The sequence below is a fragment of the Thalassophryne amazonica genome, chromosome 17, assembly GCF_902500255.1.
Source record: "Thalassophryne amazonica chromosome 17, fThaAma1.1, whole genome shotgun sequence".
Lineage (NCBI taxonomy): Eukaryota > Metazoa > Chordata > Actinopteri > Batrachoidiformes > Batrachoididae > Thalassophryne > Thalassophryne amazonica.
The window spans coordinates 56,330,937-56,348,545 of NC_047119.1; the positions used below are offsets into that span (position 1 = coordinate 56,330,937).

The 17,609-nt window shown below is 40.4% G+C and overlaps 1 protein-coding gene across 1 annotated transcript; it reads left to right on the forward strand.

Moving 5' to 3' along the window:
- The first annotated feature begins 1,613 nt into the window (after window positions 1–1,613).
- rnf170 (ring finger protein 170) lies at window positions 1,614–7,603 on the forward strand. Its single transcript, XM_034192738.1, has 6 exons — window positions 1,614–1,815; window positions 2,035–2,110; window positions 5,418–5,532; window positions 5,775–5,848; window positions 5,987–6,118; window positions 7,459–7,603. The coding sequence occupies exons 1-6, from the start codon at window positions 1,676–1,678 to the stop codon at window positions 7,570–7,572; spliced, it is 651 nt and encodes a 216-aa protein (XP_034048629.1). The 5' UTR covers window positions 1,614–1,675; the 3' UTR covers window positions 7,573–7,603.
- The last annotated feature ends 10,006 nt before the right edge of the window (window positions 7,604–17,609 follow it).

The window sequence follows — 17,609 nt, forward strand, 5'->3', positions numbered from 1 at the left end:
AGTGTGACTACACCTTTTGGGTGTTCCAATGTCTTTGTGGTTAGCACTGTTGCCTCAGCAAGAAGCCCCCGGGGTCTCTTCCTTTCTGAGTATAGTTTGCATGTTCTCCCCATGTTTGGCTGAATTCCCACCAGATGTTCTGGCTTCCTTCCACTTCCAAAGACGTGCAGGTTCAGACATGCAGGTTCAGTGAAGTGGTGACTTTAAATTGACTGTAGGCATGAGTGTGTTCTGTCTATATGTGTCAGCCATTCAATAGAATGGGTGCTTGTGTCCAGGGTGTACCTTGCCTTTTGCCCAATGACCAAATGAACACTGAGTTGCCCCCTGACCCTTAATTGGAATAAGCAGGCATAGTTGGGGGGAGTCCCAAGCACAGAGTGCTTGGGACTAAGCTGGCAGTGGCGCGGCTCCCGCTGCTGCTGCTCCCCCACACTCACATCGCCTCAATTCGGAAAATGGACTCTTTGAAGTTTAGTGCACATAAACAATGTCAAATGTATATGTGTTGTCTTAATTCTGATGTGTGCCATTATTAAGGTAAACAAGTAATAATTGTGGATTAATTGCTGTATCTTGTATGTGGCAATTTGAGTGTGGACGTAATATCGTTGTTGCACTTGTAATGACAATGACAATAAATCTCATCCATCCATCCATAGTGAATGAGTTCTGGTTTGGTACTATATGCTGTATTCAAGTTTATGTGTGCCCCCCCCCCCCCCCAAAAAAAACCAAACAAAATTAAGCCAGACATGATGCACTATTCTACTCTCTTTTTTGTTTTAGATATTTAGATATACCTTAGTATACACTAGTAGAGTTCTACCTTAGAATTGGAATGTATTATAGAAGACATACCTTACTGAATTTTCATATATCTGAAACAGAAGTGTATGCAAGTCGTGCAGGAGTGTTTGAAGCACATTTATTTTTGGGGGGCTGCTGTTGTAAAATCATGCACACAGACATCTGGGGGGAACAATTTCAGTTACCTGTCTGAGAGATACAAGATCAAAATGTTCCCACACAGGAGAGGTTTTCTGATTTTTAGCAGGACCATATGCACTCCATTTGCAGTGAGAGTAACAGCGGTGGTCAAACTCTGGCCCTCAGCAGCGCAGATGTGAAGTAGTTGCGGGGCTTTTCGATGGTGATGCGATTTGAGCAAAATGATGTAAGCAGGGAGCTTCAGTTAGAGCTGAACTCTGTACTCGACACCAACTTTGGCATCTAAGGACCCATTACTGGTTCACATTCAGATTTTCAGCCTTGTCAGAAGAGACCGATATTGAATTTTAAACTGGTGTGGCTATTAACTCACCTGATGCCATTGACTAAAACGCGTCTTTTCCGATAGTAACGCCCCGCGCCAAAGACGCGTCATTGAGCCATTTTCTTCTCTTTTCTTTTCTTGTGGTATGTTTGTTGTTGACATGGACATAGAACTCAATTTTCTATGGGTCTTGAAAAAACACTCAAATGCTGAAGAAATCCTGGCACTGGGATGTTCTGAACTTTGAAAATGGCTGGCACTCAGTGAGTTAATAACAGCAAAATGTAAGGATTAATTGGAGAAGCTTTTTAAAAAAAAAAATCTAAAATATTAACCACTGTGTGAACAGGTTAATGTGTATTGTTTGTTTTCCAGTTTAGCAGGCTATGAGTGCGTGTGATGGAGGACAGTCTATGTGGGGACTTGGACCACCTGATCCAAGATGAGGACGCCATCATTGAGGGTGTCAGCAACCAAGTCCTATTTGTCGTGGTGCTCAGTTTTACTTTCCTGGCCGGTCTGCTCACTCTGCTCTGCAGGTACGTAGGAATTCAAGATAAAAAATGCCCTGTAATTATTATTATTATTATTATTATGTTTTTTTGTTTGTTTTTTTTTTACTTTTTTCTTTGTGGTTTTTCCATTTAAAATACATTACTGTGACATGCAATCATCCTGTTTGAATATGGAGCCTGAATTGTCAGGCTTGTCCAACTTAAAAAGGAAGATTTTTAGTTTTATCCCTCCTACTCTTACAGAGAAGAGAGACAGGACATCCATCCCGAGAATCGGGAGCACGTCCGAGCCGTCCGCCAGCAGCTCCAAACAGAGCACGTAAGCATGCATATACAGTATCCCTGCATGGTAGGAAAACTGTGCAAGAGAAGTTTGAATTCATTGTATGAGGATTATTTAGACCAGAAGCAGACATTTCTCTGCTAACACTATGAAGGTTCTAACTGCAGTTGTTCTCTTTAAGACATCAATTGTTTGGAAGTCAAGGTAACATTTTATGTCAGTTGGAAAGGAATGTGCCACTTGCTGGAGCTGGAGTATCTGTTCAGCACATCATTGCTGTTTGTTACCTCAGAGTGATGTCACCAAAACTGGAACCCATTCTAGATAAGGTTCCATCTCCAGTTTGTCTTTTGATACAAAATTTGCAAGAAAATATGAAAAATCTGAATAATTTAATTGCAATTATAAAAATAAAAAGATATGCTGTGATTATTTACAGCTTTTAAAGTAGAGCTTGTTTTGGGATGTTTTTCACAGGAATTGGTTGGAGAGTTCTAAAATGCAGCATAGTTTTTAATGATAATAATTTAAAAAAAGCTATCAGTTGCTCAGAAGAAAATCTAGTGTGAAATGTCCAACAAACATTAAATGTGATTTTATTATTCCATCTTATTAAAGATACAACAAACATAATTTAAAAGAAATAATTTGATTTATTTGTAAATTTACTGTCTAATGGACAAGTTTCTGTTCATCACTCAAAATGATTAAAATTTATTATTACCACAAACTTGCTAGTGAGGATAGGCTAAGCTGGATATGCAGTTACAAAATGTGATATGTGTATACGTAGTCAAATTTATCAATGCTACCAATAATCATCAGCTCTCAGGTAATGTATTCGCTTAGTGATTTCTTTTTGTGTGCATTTTATCTATTTACAGCAGGCAAAATAAGTATTGAATACATCACCATTTTTCTCAACAAATATATTTCTAAATGTTGTGTGTGCGCTCTGCTGCCACAGCGCTATTGACATGAAATTTTCACCAGATGTCACTAACAGCCCAAATTATCCACACATACAAAGACATCAAAACAAATAACTACAGAAATTAAGTTATGTGTAATAATGTGAAATGGCACAGGTAAAACATATTGAACACCAGAAGAAAGGGAGGTACAAAAAAACATAGAAAGCCAAGACACCCGCTGAAATATATCAGTAATTGCAAAGTACTCCTGCCCCTTGTCAGTGCAAATTAATATCAGCTGGTTCAGTCCCAACTGATGAGCTATAAAAAGGTGTCTCATTACCAAAGGTGTCTCATTACCAAGATGTCACACAAGAAACATGGGTAAAAGCAAAGGGCTCTTTCAAGAGCTTCACAACCTTATTGTTGCAAAACTTACTGATGACATTGGTTATATAACGAGTTCTAAACTTCTGAATGTTCCATTGAGCACTGTTGGGACCATAATTGGAAAGTGGAAAGAACATCATTTCACCATAAACTGGTCACAACCAGGTGGTCCTCACAAGATTACTGACGGAGGACTGAAAATATATCAGAAGAGTTGTCCGAGAGCCAAGGTCCACTTGTGGAGAGCTTCAGAAACACTTGGGATTAGCAGGTACAACTGTTCCAAAGAAAACAATAAGTAATGCACTCAACCACCACAGCCTGTATGCATGTTTACCACACAAGATGGAAAAAGAAAACAAAACAAAAACATGTTGATGCTTGTTTAAAGTTTGCTGCACAACATTTAGACAAACCTCTGAAATACAGGGAGAATATAGTCTCGTCAGATGAGACCAAACCTGAACTCTTTGGATGCCAAAATACGCACCATAAATGACACTGCACATCACCCCAACAACACCACACCAACAGTGAAGTTTGGAGGTGGAACATCATGGTGTGGGGCTGTTTATCAGCAGACGACACTGACAAATAATTGAAGGAAGGATGAATGGAAAAATGTATAGAGACATTTTTGTTGAAATCTACCGATGATGATGAAATGAGGGTGGACATTTCAGAGAGACGATGATAAACACACAAACAAGGAAACTCAACTGGTTGCTCCAAAAGAAAATCTATGGTAAAGAACTAAAGATCAGAGTTCATAGAGGTCTACCTTCAAGATTTGAAGACTGTTTGTGTGGAAGAATGGACCAAAATCACACCTGAGCAACGCATGTGACTAGTTTCTCCATACATGAGGCATCTGGAAGCTTCATTACCAGCAAAGGCTTTTGTACAAAGCATTAAATAAATTTCAGTGTGTTCAATACTTTATTCCTATGTCATTTCATTTTATTACACATAACAATCACTGGTTGGTTGGTTTATTTATTTGTAAAACAGAGGTGGGACGAAGTCACTGTCAAGTCATACTCAAGTCAACAATCTGCAAGTCCAAAGTCAAGTCTCAAGTCAGCTTGCAAACAATTGATGGTCATTTGACTTGAGACTTGACTTGCAGATTCATGACTTAAAAGTGACTTGATGGTGACTTCGTCCCACCTATGGTAAAAACCAACACACACATTACTGTAACGTGTGTGTTGGTTTTACAAATGAATGTGTATTTATAAATGTCATTTTTTTTCATAAAAAAAGGCCTTTGCAAAGCTGAAAATAATGTTTGTGAAGTCTGATTCAGCGCAATGAATAGCGACCAACGATCACATGTTGGTCGCTCTTCACACTGTCATCCAGTAGATAGCAGTGTTTTATGCATTTTGACGGGGGTGATTGAGAGGAGACTCATTTCCCATAATGCCTTTCGGTGTGTGCGTCTGTTAATGCTCAAACCTTTAGAATTAGTGCATTACTTTAAAAGATATGTGCAATATTTTCACTTTGAAAAATGACAGAGTTGCCGTTAATGTCGATAAACTGTCCGGAATTAGTTTTGTTTATAAATGAAAAGTGCCTTGCTTGTCAAGTCTCCTGCCACACGTCTGTGTCATTGCATGTGGAAAGTAAATGACAGTTTGTGTTTTTTGTTTGTTTGTTTTTTTTGTTTTTTTTTTTTTTTTTGGCAGCTGCCTCGCTCCCTTCAGCTGGAGGAGGGTTGAGCGGTCTGACTGTTGCAAAACACGCAGCAGACAGGACCTAACATATATAATGATTTTAGGGCTTACAAATGTTTGTGGCCGTTAAGCTTTACTAACTATGCCAGCAAAAAATGTTAGCAGCACTAAATTTAGCGGAAGCTAATTGGTACGCTGATGTTTTCAAAGTTATCTGAAAAGCTAGTCCGCTAACAAAAGTTAGCTTTGCTTGTTAGCCGGTTCGCGGAACTGTGCCCACCAATGCTTGCCCTATAAAACATATCACACTGTTATGTGTACATTTCCTTTTAATGTGTCTGATTCTGTTTTTGTCAGGATGAAAATCCTCAGACGGAGTCCAGACAGCAGTATTATACGGACATGTCGTGTCCCGTGTGTTTACAGCAAGCCGTTCTTCCTGTGGAAACTAACTGTGGACACCTTTTCTGTGGTGAGACGGCACTCTGTAGCGTTCTACGAGTGTGCATGAATTCAAACCAGGCTGAGCGGAGATTCTTTCATCGTTTAGTGTGTTATTACATCATGGATACTTAGTTCCAACAGTCTGCTGTTGGGTGTTTTTTTTAGAATTGTTTAAAAAAAAACAAAAAAAAAACAAAGGGAATAAATGAATTTAGAGATGTGCTTTGGATTGACATTATTTTACTGATGGTGTTCCCCCGCCCCCCTCAGGGTCCTGTATTATAGCTTACTGGAGGTTTGGTACCTGGCTGGGTGCTATTAACTGTCCAATCTGCAGACAAATGGTAAGACCTAATAAATGTTGCTAACTTCAGCTTTCATTATCATTTGTCCCTTTTTTTTTTTTTTGCCCTAAATTGAAATAATGTTTCATTTCCTGGTTAACTTTTTTTTTTTTTTTTTTTTAATCTTATCTTGTCCAGGTCACTTTGCTCTTCCCTCTGTTTCACGCGCACCCCACGGCTCAGGCAACCCAGAACGGTGAGGCTGAACCACTGCTCCTGTTAAGAGACGTCAACGATTACAACCGCAGGTTCTCAGGCCAACCGAGATCCGTGAGTATGGCGCGTCCTTCACTGGCGTGGTGTTGTTTACGCCTTCACTATTTCCCACAGCATGAACAGTGAGCACGTAATGATTAAACACAACACCTGGATGTGTGACTATAAACAGGAAGGAGTTGAAAATGCTGCTCGCGACTCTTTTGTTAACATGTTATGAACACGCAGCGGTGACGTTGGAAAGCAAAATGAGCTTTTGAAAATTAAAGAAACTGATGAATTAGCATATTTGAAGCTACATGCAAACTTCAGCCACACCTGCTCCTAATTTCCAACATAGATGAGGAGCAATTGGGAAGTTTTGAGTTTTTCTCAACATTGCACCCAGTGAGTCAAAATTTCACACGTTTTCGAGAAATGTTGGTTTCTCAGAATGCAGCAGATGGAGACTCACACCTTACTTTTTCTGGGTCAGACTCAAAACTTCTCTATCGCTCCTCGTACTAACTATCCAGCAGGTGGCAGGCTGGTCTGTGAGATATTACATGAGCAAAACAAAGTTGCGTTTTTGGATTAATCTAGTGCATCAAAGTTCAGCCACCGGCTGTAAAACCAGAAGGGGGAAGTAGAAACTATCTTGTATATCTCCAAATTAAAGTGCCTTATAAAGAGCACAAACAGATTAAAACTGAGTGAGCCAGAAATCTGTCTTAGCCACATTTTCATGTGCTCATGATGATGAAAACCATATTAATCAGATTTCCATCTAATTTAAACTGGATATCCCAAATGAATTTCCCTCAGATTCATTTGGATTTGAGTGTGATCCAGTTTGACACAGACCCCAACTATGGTATTAATTCTTGTGTTCATGATAACTTGAACAGAATTGATCTGATTTTCACCAAGTTTGAACTAGAAATCCTGAATGATTGATTTGATTGAGTGAATGTATCTGAGACTAGTTCAGGTGTGATCAGATTTCACCAAGGTCCTTAAGCACCGTCCACTTTAATGCACAGGGTATTTAATCTTGTGTCCGTGGTAACCTGAACAAAATTTATGGAATTTCCACTGAATTTGAATTGGAAATCCTGTGTGAGTGTATCTCAGACTAGTTTGATCTGTTTTGCCTGCTTCACTGAACAAAGTACTATTGATTATTGTAATGTATGTAATGGCAGCTATGTTTTTATTTATTTTTTTATTTTGGCGGGGAGCGGGGGGATTGGCTCTATATACCTGTCCTAACAAAACAGCCAATGCTCTCTTTTCCCTTTTCTCTCCAAACCTTGTGGTCTCGTGTGTTTGGTCCAGATGAGGCTGAGTCAGTTGAGCTGAATATTATAACTGGCTTTGCTGTAATCTTATTCTTCCTCTCTGCTGCCCCTCAGTTTAGGACAGGCTGCGTGACGTCCCCACCCTTCTTCGCCATGCTTTCAGGGAGATGTTTTCTGTGGGAGGCCTCTTCTGGATGTTCAGGATTCGGATTCTTCTCTGCTTGTTAGGCGCCATCACCTATCTGGCCTCGCCGCTCGACATCCTCCCCGAAGCACTTTTTGGACTCTTGGGTTTGATGGACGATTTTTTTGTTGTCCTTCTGCTTTTTGTCTACATTTCTATCATGTATAGAGAGGTAGTTACGCAGAGGCTGTACGGCTAGGCTTGGATTCACATTAGACCAACTGGAAGAGTCAAGCAGGAGTTTTACATGTTGACCGTGCAATAAATGTGCAATGTGCAGATATCGATTGTCTCAAAGTGCATCACTGTGGGATCATCTGAGGAGGAGTAGGTCTGACTGGATTCTGCATTTAGAGTTCACCTTGGTGCATAGATGGAACAAAGACGATACCAGCATCGACCTGGCAGAAGGCAACATGATTCCCTTCGATCAACAGGGTATGAGTAGGGTTAGTGAAGTCAGCAGGTCTTCATCTTCAGAATCTGCTTAACTCCATTTAAAAACTAACGTTTTCAGCTCTGAAATTTTTGGATTCTGACGGGTACATTTCATAACCAGTGGACCTGCTATGTTGAGCCATGTTGACATCTTTGTGACAGATTTTATCAAGTTGCATGTGAGGCCTTGTTGGTAATTGCAGGATCAGAACATAAAATTTCAAAGCAAAGTATGTGCTTGTGTTATACCCCGCTGGCTGAAGGCCCGATGGGGGATCATGTTGTGGCTATTTCCGTCTGTCTGTCCGTCCAATCAACTCCTCACACTTTTCGGAGAAATTTTGTGAAACTTGGTACAAGTCCTTGTTATAGGTTGGTGATACACGATTTGGGCACTTTTGGCAGAGTTTCGGCCCTTGATTATCAAATCTCATCACTGCTGGTTTAATGAGTTGGTGCCTGTTTTCTGGAATCAACTCACACATTTAGGATGAATTTTATGGAATTTAGAACAAGTCCTTGAATTGTTATCAAAATGTAGCAAGCACTTGTACCAAAGCAGCATTTTCCAATGGGGGATATTGTGCTCTTGGAGCACTCTTGTTTAAATAAAATTTCTTAAATATTGCAGACTCGCTGACTCCATTAAGCCAGTGTTTAGCCTGCTACTTGCAGGGCAGTGCAGCCATGATCAGTGTGAAAATCACCAATAAAATGTACATACTGTGACCTAAGTGGTACATTAAATTTAAACAGTGTGTATATAATATGGGGGTGGGGGGTACAACAGTGGGCGCAGTGTCTCCATGACGTCTTGCTGTCCCAACTACAACCTGATTTGTCACTTACACTGATGATGCGCTCCATCAGTTCTCCTAAAAATAAAAGCAGCTGGTACTTGATAGACAGTCATTTCATCAGTTTTCCTTTAGTGACAAAATGTGGCGAGGTTGTGTTGGCTTCACGGCTCTGGTTGTGCACTCAGCAGTCATCGTGATGTTTCTGTTACAGAATGGATCCATGGTGACAATCACAGAAAGCAAAACCAAAGTTGACAGACTGATTATTGAGCTTGTTGGATGCAAAGTTGCTGATGTTCTCCGGCTGTTTTACCCCCCTCTTAAGTGTGTTTAAAGTGTCCAGGTTACAGTCCTGATCAGTTTTGAAGGACAGACGGCGTTATGCACAAGGGCATGTTTGAATGTCTCAGTTCATGTGTTAAGAACACTGTATTTTACAAATTGGTTTATTAAAATAAGCACTGATTTAATTAAAAACAAAGCTAACTTGTACTTTTTTGTTTGTTTGTTTTTTTGTTTTTTTTGCTGAGTTTGCACTTTGTATGTGGTGTGAGAGAAGAGATATCTCTAGCAGGTGCACAGTGAAAATACGGTTAATATGAACATTTGTGACCTGCTCAGTGAACTGTTATTACAGTGCGTGTTGAGCCAAAGACCAACTGGATTTTGCATTTTCAGGTTGATGGTGTGAATATGCCAAAAGTAAGTAAGTTGGAAAAAAATGATAAAACCAAATAAAAATGAGGAGAATCATGAAAATCCGTATGCTTAAGATTTTTGTGCAGAAGCTCATTATTATGTGTAAATGCACCATTAGTTTCATTCTTGGTTTGCCAGCAGCACCAAAAATCACCTATTACACTATGTAACACAACTTTTGTCTGGCTTCAAGTGTTATATTTTCAACTGCTAGTCTAAAGTCTATGGAAAAATTACTACATTCAGCACAAACTTTGATTTTTTTTTTTTTTTTTTTTTTACATTCTAGAAAGTTCTAAAAGTCTTGAAATTTCTAGATAATTCTGGAAACTTCTAGAAAATTCTGGACAGTTCTAGCAGTTTAAAGAATATTCTAGCAGACTACTCTATTAGTGAAGGCAAATCAAGAATATTCTTGAAAACAGACAAATTTCAAAATATTGTCCTGATCACAGAAGCAAAGTTTCTGTGAAATAACAGCTATGTATTTTCTATTTATTTAAGGCATAACAGGTTAGGAAAACACACTGTGTACCCAGGAACAAAACAAAAATAAAAATGTTACATAGTGTAATGCACCATAACTTTGACTGTAGCACCTCTTGTTTTTCTTGGATGTTTTTGATCTGCACCCTTTGTTTGTGTTTAAGTGAATGAATTCACGGCGAATGTGTGTATTGGAAATGCTCCTGCGGCTCTGGCGCCCATAACCAGTTTGGTGACCGTTTTGTCTCGTGGGAAAAAGACTGATGTCTCAGCAAGTACAGATGAATTTTTTTTCTTTTTGATAGAGCTTTAAATTAACTTTTCAGTTTTGTAGCACCCATTTTCCTCCACAAACAGGATATTGGAGTGAGCTTTGTTCAAACTTTTGTCCATTTATTAAGAAATCCTCTCAAAGCACTCATCATGTAAAGCAGTTCTACTATATCACTGCAACTGGTTATTTTAATATTGATTAATCTGTTTATGATCTGTACTTTGTTTCCACCCTGTAGTGGCAGGGATGTCGAAAAGGGGAGAATAAGGAGAAGGATTCTAGGGGCCCATGATTGACAGGGTCCCAGAGAGGCCCCTAATACAGTTATAATACCGACAAAATAATATGGGGGTGGCCCATTAAGATTTCCTTTCATGGGGCCCAAAATCCCTTGTGCGCCCTCTGCGTAGTGGTGAAAAATGTCTTTCCAAAGCGACATCCTCAAATGTCTTGTTTCATCCATATACAGTTGTGTATACAACTTTGGGCACCCCTGATGATTTCCATGATTTTCCTTTATAAATCATTGGTTGTTTGAATCAGAAATTTCAGTTAAATACACTCAACAAAATATAAACGCAACACTTTTGGTTTGCTCCCATTTTGTATGAGATGAACTCAAAGATCTAAAACTTTTTCCACATACACAATATCACCATTTCCTCAAATATTGTTCACAAACCAGTTTAAATCTGTGATAGTGAGCACTTCTCCTTTGCTGAGATAATCCATCCCACCTCACAGGTGTGCCATACCAAGATGCTGATTAGACACCATGATTAGTGCACAGGTGTGCCTTAGACTGCCCACAATAAAAGGCACTCTGAAGGTGCAGGTTTGTTTTATTGGGGGTGATACCAGTCAGTATCTGGTGTGACCACCATTTGCCTCATGCAGTGCAACACATCTCCTTCGCATAGAGTTGAAGAGAACACCTCTCCAACGTGCCAAATGCTAGCGAATGTGAGCATTTGCCCACTCAAGTCGGTTACAACGACAAACTGGAGTCAGGTCGAGACCCCGATGAGGACGACAAGCATGCAGATGAGCTTCCCTGAGACGGTTTCTGACAGTTTGTGCAGAAATTCTTTGGTTATGCAAACCGATTGTTTCAGCAGCTGTCCGAGTGGCTGGTCTCAGACGATCTTGGAGGTGAACATGCTGTATGTGGAGGCCCTGGGCTGGTGTGGCTACACGTGGTCTGCGGTTATGAGGCTGGTTGGATGTACCGCCAAATTCTCTGAAACGCCTTTGGAGATGGCTTATGGTAGAGACATGAACATTCAATACACGAGCAACAGCTCTGGTTGACATTCCTGCTGTCAGCATGCCAATTGCACACTCCCTCAAATCTTGCGACATCTGTGGCATTGTGCTGTGTGATAAAACTGCACCTTTCAGAGTGGCCTTTTATTGTGGGCAGTCTAAGGCACACCTGTGCACTAATCATGGTGTCTAATCAGCATCTTGATATGGCACACCTGTGAGGTGGGATGGATTATCTCAGCAAAGGAGAAGTGCTCACTATCACAGATTTAGACTGGTTTGTGAACAATATTTGAGGGAAATGGTGATATTGTGTATGTGGAAAAAGTTTTAGATCTTTGAGTTCATCTCATACAAAATGGGAGCAAAACCAAAAGTGTTGCATTTATATTTTTGTTGAGTATATATAACAGACAAACGCAGTGATATTTGAGAAGTGAAATGAAGTTTATAGGATTTACAGAAAGTGTGCAGTAATTCTTGAAACAAAATTAGGCAGGTGCATAAATTTGGGCACCCAACAGAAAAAAATACATCAATATTTAGTAAATCCTCCTTTTGCAGAAATAACAGCCTCTAAAAGCTTCCTATAGCTTCCAATAAGAGTCTGGATTCTGACTGAAGGTATTTTGGACAATTCTTCCTTATAAAACATCTCAGGTTTGTTGGTTTTCGAGCATGGACAGCCCACTTAAAATCACACCACAGATTTTCAATAATATTCAGGTCTGAGGACTGAGATGGCCATTCCAGAACGTTGTACTTGTTCCTCTGCATGAATGCCTTAGTAAATTTTGAGCAGTGTTTAGGTTTGTCTTGTTGAAAGATCCAGCCCTGGCTTCAACTTTGTCACTGATTCATGAAATTGTTCACAAGAATCTGCTGATATTGACTGGAATCCATGTGACCCTCAATTCACTGGCCACACAGCCCCACAGCATGATGGATCCACCTCCAAATTTTACTGTAGGTAGCAAGCGTTTTTCTTGAAATGCTGTGTTCTTTTTCAGCCATGCATACTGCCCCTTGTTATGTCCAAATATCTCAGTTTAATCAGTCCACAGCACTTTAATTCCAAAAAGAAGCTGGCTTGTCCAGATGTGCTTTAGCATACCTCAAGTGACTTTGTGGTGTGTATGCAGAAATGGCTTCCTCTGCATTACAGCATTTCTGTGCAAAGTGTGTTGTATAGTTGTATGATGCACAGAGACACTGCAGCAAGATCATGTTGTAGGTCTTTGGAGCAGGTCTGTGGGTTGACTGACTGTTCTCACCATCCTTCGCTTCAGCTTATCTGAGATTTTTCTTGGCCTGCCACTTCAGGCCTTAACTAGTACTGTGCCTGTGGTCTTCAATTTCCTCACTATGTTTCTCACAGTGGAAACTGACAGCTGAAATCTGAGATAACTTTTTGTATCTTTCCCCTAAACCATGATGTTGAACAATCTTTGTTTTCAGGTCATTTGAGAGTTGTTTAGAAGCTCCCATGTTGCTACTCAGAAGAGATGCAAAGAGGAGAAACATTTGCAAATGGCCACCTTAAATACCCTTTCTCATGATTGGATTCTCCTGTGTAAGGAGGTCAAGGGTCAATGACCTTACCAAACCAATTTTGTGTTGGAATCATTTGTGCTAAATGTATTCAAATCAATAAAATGACAAGGGTGCCCAAATTTATGTGCCTGCGTAATTTTGTTTAAATAATTATTGCACACTTTCTGAAAATCCTAGAAACTTCATTTCACTTCTCAAATATCAGTGTGTTGATCTGCTATGTGATATATACTCAACAAAAATATAAACGCAACACTTTTGGTTTTGCTCCAATTTTGTATGAGATGAACTCAAAGATCTAAAACTTTTTCCACATACACAATATCACCATTTCCCTCAAATATTGTTCACAAACCAGTCTAAATCTGTGATAGTGAGCACTTCTCCTTTGCTGAGATAATCCATCCCACCTCACAGGTGTGCCATATCAAGATGCTGATTAGACACCATGATTAGTGCACAGGTGTGCCTTAGACTGCCCACAATAAAAGGCCACTCTGAAAGGTGCAGTTTTATCACACAGCACAATGCCACAGATGTCGCAAGATTTGAGGGAGCGTGCAATTGGCATGCTGACAGCAGGAATGTCAACCAGAGCTGTTGCTCGTGTATTGAATGTTCATGTCTCTACCATAAGCCGTCTCCAAAGTCGTTTCAGAGAATTTGGCAGTACATCCAACCAGCCTCACAACCGCAGACCACGTGTAACCACACCAGCCCAGGACCTCCACATCCAGCATGTTCACCTCCAAGATAATCTGAGACCAGCCACTCGGACAGCTGCTGAAACAATCGGTTTGCCTAACCAAAGAATATCTGCACAAACTGTCAGAAACCGTCTCAGGGAAGCTCATCTGCATGCTCGTCGTCCTCATCGGGGTCTCGACCTGACTCCAGTTCGTCGTCGCAACTTCGCACAGCCATTGAAGAGGAGTGGACTAACATTCCACAGGCCACAATTGACAACCTGATCAACTCTATGCGAAGGAGATGTGTTGCACTGCATGAGGCAAATGGTGGTCACACCAGATACTGACTGGTATCCCCCCCCCCCCCAGTATTTATTTGGATTGAGACTATGCTTTTTCTTTCACCAAAACATTAAATGTAGGCTTGCATTTCAGATGTACCTTCTGGCAAATTCAAGCTGATCTTTCAGGTCTTCTTTTTAATAAAACCCTGCTCTATACCATGTCATCGTGAAGCTGTATAACTGGGGACACAAAATGCAAAATATGCACTATCCACAATTTCTCCAATCACAGCCACAGAAGCCTATAGCTTCTTCTGGGTGTTTTGGTGGCTTTGCTCACTCTTCTCCTTCTGCACAGTCACTTAGTTTTAAGAACTGTCTACTCCAGAAAGATTTACCATAGACTGCCATACTGTTTGTATTTCTTCATAACTGATGTAAATAAAGTCCAAGACATATTCAGTGACTTAGAAATGTTCATGTATACATCCCCTGACTTGTCTGAAGAAAAACTGGTAATTAAACTGCTTATTTTACAGGCATTATACCAAAATCATCTTGGCTTTTATATTTTTAATTAATTTATATCAAGTTGTAGAGATTTACTTTACATTTGAGTCTAAGGAAGTTAATTTTAGAAATTTTTATATTGAGAAGCCTGATTTACTTTTTGTATTTGAAATGCCAAAAACAAATTAAGATGCCTGAAGTACCAAGGAGCTAAATACTTTTGCAAGCCACTGTATGAATACGAGGGCTGTCAATAAAGTATAGGTCCTTTTTTATTTTTTTCAAAAACTATATGGATTTCATTCATATGTTTTTACGTCAGACATGCTTGAACCCTTGTGCGCATGCGTGAGTTTTTCCACGCCTGTCGGTGACGTCATTCGCCTGTGAGCACTCCTTGTGGGAGGAGTCGTCCAGCCCTTCGTCGGAATTCCTTTGTCTGAGAAGTTGCTGAGAGACTGGCGCTTTGTTTGATCAAAATTTTTTTCTAAACCTGTGAGACACATCGAAGTGGACACGGTTCGAAAAATTAAGCTGGTTTTCGGTGAAATTTTAACGGCTGATGAGAGATTTTGAGGTGATACTGTCACTTTAAGGACTTCCCACGGTGCGAGATGTCGTGCAGCGCTCTCAGGCGCTGTCGTCAGCCTGTTTCAAGCTGAAACCTCCACATTCAGGCTCCTACTTGATCCAGGACGTCGTGAGAGAACAGAGAAGTTTCAGAAGAAGTCGCTTTCAGCATTTTATCGGATATTCCACTGTTAAAGGAGATTTTTTTAATGAAAGACGTGCGGACGTAACGCGCATCGGGACGCAGCCGGCACGGTGCGGCGGCACAGGGAAAAACACCTCCGTGTTGATAACCATTTGTAAAATCCAGGCGGCTTTTGATGGCTTTCAGTGGAGTGAGTATATGAGAAATTGTTAACAGCTGGACATGTTCCAACTTGTCCTTAAGGCTTCCAACAGAGGTTGTCGCGCCGGCTGCGTCCCGACGCTGCAATCCGTCCGCACGTCTTTCATTAAAAAAATCTCCTTTAACAGTGGAATATCCGGATAAATGCTGAAACCGACTTCTCTGAAACTTCTCTGTTCTCTCACGACGTCCTGCATCAATAGAGCCTGAAATGTGGAGGTTTTCAGCTTTGAACAGGCTGACGACAGCGCCTGGGAGCGCCTGCACGACGTCTCGCCCGTGGGAAGTCCTTAAAGCGACAGTATCACCTCAAAATCTCTCATCAGCCATTAAAATTTTCACCAAAACCAGCTTAATTTTTCGAACCGTGTCCACTTCGATGTGTCTCACAGGTTTAGAAAAAATTTTGATCAAACAAAGCGCCAGTCTCTCAGCAACTTCTCAGACAAAGGAATTCCGACGAGGGGCTGGACGACTCCTCCCACAAGGAGTGCTCACAGGCGAATGACGTCACCGACAGGCGTGGAAAAACTCACGCATGCGAACGAGGGTTCAAGCATGTCTGACGTAAAAATATATGAATGAAATCGATATAGTTTTTGAAAAAATAAAAAGGACCTATACTTTATTGACAGACCTCGTATGTATGTACATACACGTGTGTGTGTGTGTGTGTGTGTGTGTGTATATATATATATATATATATATATAATATATGATGTCCGCTCTGGAGCTCCTGAAAAAAATTATATTGTCTGCCTTGGTAAATGTTATATTCTGAATATTGCTCCATCCATGCACTGTGGGACACGAGGGCGATCAACCTTTTGCTTATAATAGTAGATACAGATATCTGAGGTGAAATTTGTGAAACTTAATTTTTTCATGACTAAAAATAATGAATCAATGATCAAAATGTATGATTCCTAATTCATTATTGCATCTTTATAACTTATAAAGACCCAACAATCCCCCAGGAGTGGACACATCGTGACAGTGGTGAGAGGGGGAAAAAAACGGCCTTTGTGCAGCAAGAAACCTCCAACAGAACCAGACTCTGAGGAGGGGGAATCTGCTACAACGACTTGATTGCCCGAGATATGGAGATGAGGTAGCTCTCCTCCATCGCCTTTAAAACTGTACAATCAACTGAAAATACAGAGTTAGAAAAGAGGAGCTGGAAAATCAAGACAAATGGGGGCTGATTGTGCCACTCCTGCTCAGAAAATTATAGCAGTGCCCCTTGTGAGTATTTCACACACACAAAAAAATCTACTGATACAGAAAAGGAAGAGTGCACATTTAATATGACGGATCTAACACTGGACACCGGATGTCCCTGTTACGTGTGAATGCTCAATACAGAACATGTTTCTTCTGAATGGAATTATCTTGTAATTATGACGCTTCACCTTTAAATGGCCCACAGGTTCCGCCCACTCAGCCCTCTGTGACAGACGCCGGTGTGGGCGTGCCGAAGGATGACAAAACGAGACGAACAATGTTGCCAGATCTACTTATTTAAAGCAAGTCGGGGGTTCTTTTTAAATACACCACATAAAATGAAACCAAAATAAGAATAATCAAGGTAGGGTAGGATTACTTTGAAGGAATACATGTGGATTACATCTATGTATGTACATACATTTGGATTACTTGTAATCTGATTACTTTTGGATTACATTTCAAAGTAATCCTACCCAACCCTGAGAATAATAATTACAATAAATTTGAAAACTCAACAGCTGCAGAAGCCATATAGCAATTGATTCAGCATAATTAATTCCTTCAATCACAAAAGATAGAATGCCCAAAATAACTGAAGGGCAACACAATAACGAAATGCCATGTACGTAGTAAGTCCCTTCAGCTGCTCACTTGTTTGCACTCGGAGTCGCAACAGCAAATCCAAGGTGGATCTGCATGTTGAATTGGCACAAGTTTTACGCCGGATGCCCTTCCTGACGCAACTCCACATTACATGGAGAAATGTGGCAGGGGTGGGACTTGAACCGGGAACCTTTTGCACTGAAACCAAGTGCATTAACCACTTGGCCACCACCCCTGTGAAATGCCATGTACATAATTAAATTAATTAATAATAATAAACCATCCATTTTCTATACCCACTTACTCCAATTAACGGTCACAGAGGCTGGAGCCTA